The sequence below is a fragment of the Amia ocellicauda genome, chromosome 7 (assembly GCF_036373705.1).
Source record: "Amia ocellicauda isolate fAmiCal2 chromosome 7, fAmiCal2.hap1, whole genome shotgun sequence".
NCBI classification, from domain to species: Eukaryota; Metazoa; Chordata; class Actinopteri; order Amiiformes; family Amiidae; genus Amia; species Amia ocellicauda.
The window spans coordinates 1,186,025-1,192,331 of NC_089856.1; the positions used below are offsets into that span (position 1 = coordinate 1,186,025).

The 6,307-nt window shown below is 51.3% G+C and overlaps 1 protein-coding gene across 1 annotated transcript; it reads left to right on the forward strand.

Annotated features, from left to right (window-relative positions):
- The first annotated feature begins 382 nt into the window (after nucleotides 1-382).
- On the forward strand, nucleotides 383-5,523 carry LOC136752469 (keratin, type I cytoskeletal 13). The gene is made up of 8 exons (XM_066707813.1): nucleotides 383-1,355; nucleotides 2,479-2,561; nucleotides 3,189-3,345; nucleotides 3,625-3,786; nucleotides 3,927-4,052; nucleotides 4,431-4,774; nucleotides 5,080-5,117; nucleotides 5,379-5,523. Exons 1-8 carry the CDS (start codon nucleotides 582-584, stop codon nucleotides 5,402-5,404), a joined length of 1,710 nt encoding a protein of 569 aa, XP_066563910.1. The 5' UTR covers nucleotides 383-581; the 3' UTR covers nucleotides 5,405-5,523.
- Nucleotides 5,524-6,307: the final 784 nt, after the last annotated feature.

The following is a 6,307-nucleotide window of genomic DNA, read 5'->3' on the forward strand; positions in this document are numbered from 1 at the left end:
CTCAGCACTGAGAGCCACTGCAGGGAGTCCAAGTTATTGTTCGGGTTAGTTCAAGTTATTGTAGGTGTAGAAACAACAGCAGCTGCGGTATGAGTGAGATCTGAGGCAGGAGTAACTTCTGTCAGTGCAAATGAAGACACATGAAATACAGTACAGGCACCACTGAAATAAAAGCACTAAATCATACAGATTGTAGCCTGTAAGCCTCCTGCAGAGAGAAGTGTTTAAGCTGCTTTACGCACAGTGCCAAGAAGAGGAGCGCACAGATGAAGGTGTGCAGCGTGTGCACGGGGGGGAGTGGGAGTGAGGTTTTGTACAATCATCTGCACTGAGATGTGTCACAGAAGTCCCTGGGGCGGAATTTCCGCGCTGGCTGAACGGGTATATATAGGGTCTGTGTGCGGCACCGAGATCACCAGCGCCGGGCAGCCCCGCACTAGCAGTCTCTGCGCTCTCAGCTCTGTTGGACACACTGCCGCTCTTGTGCTGTTCAGATCTTGTTCTTGTTCTTGCGATTTGCAGTCAGTAGGGAAGTTGATTTCATTCTCCTTGAAGCCCTATAGATAACCCGACACGTCGCCATGACTCAGCCCGGGGTCTCCAGTGAGTCTGTTATCGGAGGGGGTGGGGGCAGGATCAGCTTCTTGTCGAGTGGGCTCGATTCTGGAAGCAGTGTGGCGTCAGGGCACGGGATCCTTTCGGAAGTCACAACTGGGCTGAGCTCCGCGCCTGCCGATGCGCTAGGGTACAGGATGCGCAGTGCCGGTGGATCCGGATTCGGGGCTGGTGGCGCCGGTGGTTACCGATTCGGGGCTGGCAGTGCTGATGGGTCAGGGTTCAGGGCTGGTGGCCTGGGGTTCGGTAGTGGCGGTGGTGCTAGGCTGGGGTTCCGTAGTGGCGGTGGTGCTGGGCTGGGGTTCGGTAGTAGCGGTGGTGGTATGGGGTTCGGGGGCGCCGGTGGTGCTAGGCTGGGGTTCGGTAGTGGCGTTGGTGCTGGACTGGGGTCCGGGGGCGGCGGTGGTGCTGGACTGGGGTTCGGTAGTGGCGTTGGTGCTGGACTGGGGTTCGGGGTCGGCGGTGGTGCTGGACTGGGGTTCGGGGGCGGCGGTGGTGCTGGACTGGGGTTCGGAGGCGGCGGAGCTGGAGCTGGCGGCGGGGACGGGTTCTTCATTGGCAACGAGAAGGCGCTGCTGCAGGGGCTGAACGACCGGCTGGCCAGCTACCTGAGGAAGGTGAAGAACCTGGAGGCCACCAACAAGGACCTGGAGGAGAAGATCTTCAGCTTCACCGTGTCCAAGGTGCAGGCGCGGGATCTCAGCGTCCATGAGGAGCAGATCGGGCCGCTGAGGGAGCAGGTGAGGAAACACAGGGCTCTGTCACACAGGAGGCCCTTCTGCTTTTATTATTAATCATGTACAGAGTCTTACAGAGCGAGCGACTCGTAGCGACAGCTGACCCAGTGCAGACAATCCGGCTCCGCGTACAGTTACCACTGCTGATCATTATTTATAGCGCCTTTCACGACACGGCGCTTCTAGCTACAGTTAATACAGCTGAAACAGTATTCCTCGCGTCGTAATTAAAATGTCCAAATATTTCACGTTCTTGTCTTATTGTTATTACTGATGATGATGACGAGACTTCATGTTTTCTGGCTGCTGCGCAAAAATAGCCTTTGGAGACCACACAGCACGCAGGACTGAGTCTGGAGTCTTTGGCCTCCAAATTATATTATTTTCTGTTATTGGCTCTGAAAATCCCCTTCAGTTTAGATCAGTCTGGGATGTTAAGCCTGGATCCTCGATGCAGTTTTTTTGTAAATCTATTACCCCTTGTAGACGTGGGGTGCAGAAGTTTTAATACCAAGAGAAGAATGTGTTTCAAAGTGATTCATTTGCCAATCTATTCATCCCGCCTTTGATTACAACCACAGGACCGAAAAGAAACCCTGACAAGTAGAATCCATATCTTGGATTATGGATGGAGGAGTAAACCGCTTGGGACTCACAGAAATAGAAAACCATATCATAGAAAAAACACAGCTTTAGAAACCCCTTTCATACTGCATGGCACGCTGCGAGAACCAGCACATATTTGCCTGAAAACAATCTGCATTATAACATCCATGTGGTATTGTGTACAGAGAGGTCTTTGAACAACAAATCGACAACAAAGGCATATATTTCATACAGATGTAGAGCCCGGTCTCTTCACGCAGAATAGATGTACAGTTCAGATACATTTAGATGAATTTCAGTATGTATCCGGTACAGGCTACTATCCATGACTTATTTCACAAACTCGTTGATATGTGTTGGGAGAGAGGGGCTATGCACTATGTTTGAAGGATTCTGGTATAATTTACTCTGTTATTTACCAGGAACTGATCACGCAGCATAGCAGATTTAAAACACATTACTATTCTCTTTTACTCTGCTTCCTCTCTCTCTCTCTCCACCTCTCTCTCCCTCTCTCCAGATCTTGGCCCTCCTGCTGGATAACTCCCGGCTGTCTCTGCAGATTGATAATGCCAAGCTGGCCGCCGAGGACTTCCGACTGAAGTGAGTTCGCAAGTACAGCAATCTCGAGGAAATTAAGACGAGTTTAATTATGACTATTATTTTGTTTCCACTGGCGAACTGTTGCTGTGTTGTTTTGTGTTTGTTTTGTCACTGGAGAAACACATGACTGCGGTGGGAAACAGTTTGGCTCATGCCAGGTATTATTAATTAGGCTGAAACCTATTTTATGATTTTCAAGGTGATGTATATATGTTTTGCCAGACTCTGTACAGAAAATGTGTAATTTGCTATTGGTTTGAGTTATCAACATTTCTGATATATGTTACACGTGTTTTATTGGACAGCGTATATGATGACTTTAACGCAAAACATCCAACCGACCAAAAAAATCAAACCAGTCACTTTTCGACAGGATCGGACAGAGAAGAATTGGGGGAAGTGGTCCATCCTCTGGTTTTCATTCATGTCTGAGCACATAACCAGCCAAACACACTGAACAACTGTGGGCGGCTAAAACAAGCAATTCAACCACAGTCCCCAGTTTCTAAGAGATCCAATGATTCAGACTGTATAGTCACTATATTGCACATCCCACCCCCCGTCCTCTAAGGACAATTGCATGAATCCTGCCCTGACCCATGTCTGTCTATCTGTCTGTCTGCCCAGGTACGAGATGGAGTACAGCTTCCGCCAGGCAGTGGAGGCTGACATCAGCGGGCTGACCGGGCTGAAGCGCGAGTACGAGTTCTCCCACAAGAGCCTCCTGCAGGACATCGAGAGTCTGCGGCAGGAGAAGGACGAGCTGAAGAAGAGGCACAGCGAGGTGGGCTCACCCCCCACTCTGCCATGTGTGCCCTCGGTGTGTCGGCACCGAGACCGTGGCGCTGTCTAGGGTTTACAGTGCTACTGTGTCATAGTTTTACTTTAGTACGTGCAATGTAGTGTTAGTGTTACTAAGGTTTAGTGTAACAATCCTACAGTGCCATGCTATAGTGTTACAGTGCGTATTTATATGTTGTTGTGTAGTTCCACTGTGTCGTAGTGTTAGTGTGTAGTGTTGCAGTGCTATAGTCCTGATGCTGTGCTGTCGCGGTGATGACAGGACCTGGTTGGGATGCGTGACCAGATGGTGGGCACGGTGCATGTGGACCTCCAGGCCACCCCCGGCACCAACCTGGGCCGCACGCTGGAGGAGATCCGGGCCGAGTACGAGTCGATGGCCGTGCGCAGCCGCCTGGAGGCAGAGAGGTGGTACAACAAGCAGGTACAGCCAGCTTCTTCATTATGGAGCTGAACTAAAGACACATAATGAATCAGTCAATCGGTCAATGCAATCACGCAATCGATGAAAGCCCTCTTTCTTAGTCGGGGGTGCCCTCACCGCTTCTTGTCCCCTGCGCACAGGTGGAGGTGAAACAGGCGAAGCAGACCCAGAGCACTCAGGCGACGGACAGCAGCAAGGCGGAGGTCAGCGAGGTGCGCCGGAACTCCCAGTCGGTGTTCGCCGAGGCGGAAGCCATGCGTGCGCTGGTAAGACACGTGGCAGTGGGGGGGGGCACAGCGGAGTGGAGCAGGATGGCCACAGCTTGTTAGGAGGGGGGCGATCACTGGATCCCCCAAGTCTCCCAATCCAGAGCGTGGTTTATTATTCTGCCACATTACTCTGGTACACCTGCTGGTCACCACAATCAGAAACGCCATCACTAACTCGCAGTGGCTGTCCACGATCCATCCCTGTGGACTTCAGGGGTCATGTGACGAGAGAAATAACCGACCACCACGACCACAACATCAACCATAGACCTGTAACTAAGCAGCCCTGGATAAGGACACCTGCCAAGAAATACATTTATAATAACAGCCTCAGTAATTGCATCGATCCTTGATTATTTTGGTTTGCACCCGCAGAAAGCGTCTCTGGAGCAGCGGCTGGTGGAGACGGAGGCCCGCTACCAGGCGGAGGTGCAGCAGATTGGCGCCATGGCGTCCGGCCTGGAGTATGAGCTCTCCGCGCTGCACGCCAGCATCAGCGAGCAGTCGCAGGAGTACCAGAGCCTGCTCAACATCAAGGTGAAGCTGGAGGCGGAGATCGCCACCTACAAGAGGCTGCTGGAGGGCGTGGAATTCGGGGCCGGGGCAGCGGGAGGCGGAGGGGGAGCAGCGCTGGCCGTGGCATCGAAGTCCGTGTCGACTTCTTCGTCATCCTCGTCATCGGGAGCAGCGTCAGCGGCCGTGACCGCAGAGGAGGAGAGGTGAAGGACAGGGCTGCGGCGACTGGATCAGATTGGTGGTTTGTGGGCGGATTGTAGAAGAGACTCCCAGGCCGGCTACTTCTAAGATGACTTGGAAACTAGACTGATTTGAGTGTATTATTTGTGTGCACAGTTTTGAGAGGGGGGGCAGTACTGTGTCGTTCAGTTCTCCTGCCACTATGACAGGACTGACAGAGAGAGGGAGGTGTGGACGTGCTTTGGGACTATGTATGTAGGCAGCGTTGTGATGAACTTGCTTACAGCTTAAACAAAAAAATAATTCTGCTTTTGTGTTTGTCTTCCAGTTCCTCCACCACCACCACCACCACCACTGTGGTGAAAGGTAAGCATCAAACACCATTCTACTGGTATTATTATTATTGTTGAGCGGCTGTGCTGCGATTCAGGATTACTTATTTTCTATTATTAAAAAGTGACAGAGACACAGCTTACACACGCAGCGGTGTAACAAAATCTACGACACACGACACTGCAAGAGCTACACAGACACACGGCTGGCAGAGCGCTGCTGTTGTGTCGGCCTCACCCTACACACGTTCCTAATGCTGCCCCCTCTTCTTCCTCCTCCTCCTCTTCCCTGCAGAGACCAAGACCACTGTGGGGCCCTGAGCTGAGCACAGAGCCTCTCCGTCCACCACTTGCCGGACAGACAGACAGACCGAAGGGCGGACAGGACAGCAGCTTCTCTTACAGACACTCCATAAAACCAATAAACAAACTGAAACACATGGGTGTGAGTGAGCCTGTCTTTGTGGTTTATGTTTCACTTTCTGGTGGAGAGAGAGAGAGAGGAAGAGAGAGGGAGGGAGAGAGGGAGAGAGAGGGAGAGAAGGAGGGAGGGAGTGGGGCAGAGTCTTGGTAACGCCTAACACAGTCACAGTGTTTCAAAGAGAAAAGACCTGTTCCCTTTATCACGGGTCTGGGTTGTTCGAGCTCGACTCTGCTGCCGCTGAGAGTTGGCAGGAGACAGCGAGGAAACTGCACGGTCGCCATTGTTCCTCCAGCCCAGCTTGGCTGAATTACTACGAGCTCAGGGACTCAGAGGAGATACTGGTACATGTGTCTCGTCTGCTCTGCACTGGGGTTGTGTCTGCTGTCAAAGATGCCCCCCGACACACTCACTCAAAGTCCAACAACCCAGTAAGAGCACCGGACTGGGGGAGTGGATTCGCTCCAAGACGAGGGTGGTTCATTTAGAGATAACAACCAAAAATGTCTTTCTATCATGTTATTTTTTCTCCAGACAAACTATGAAACTAATTCAAGATGAAAACAACCCAACGAAGCACAGACCGCCGCCTTCGAGAGATACTGATAGTAAGGCATTATCAATAACGTTCCCATGTCTGCTGTCTTTTAAAGGTAGAGACTGCACTGTTTAAAAGAGCAATACTGCTGATTGTAATACAGTAGTATAGTCGTAGCAGTAGTATAGAAATGCAAACAAATCAAGAATGTATCAATGACATTGTAATAAGTTCAGTAAGTGGTATTTTAACTGGGAATGTTAAA

Excerpts from the sequence above, each read along its gene's own strand:
- LOC136752469 (XM_066707813.1), top strand. The coding sequence starts at position 582 with ATGACTCAGCCCGGGGTCTCCAGTGAGTCTGTTATCGGAGGGGGTGGG. Across the intron at positions 1,356-2,478 it reads TCGGGCCGCTGAGGGAGCAG|ATCTTGGCCCTCCTGCTGGA; the intron begins GTGAGGAAACAC and ends CCCTCTCTCCAG. Across the intron at positions 3,787-3,926 it reads AGAGGTGGTACAACAAGCAG|GTGGAGGTGAAACAGGCGAA; the intron begins GTACAGCCAGCT and ends CCCTGCGCACAG.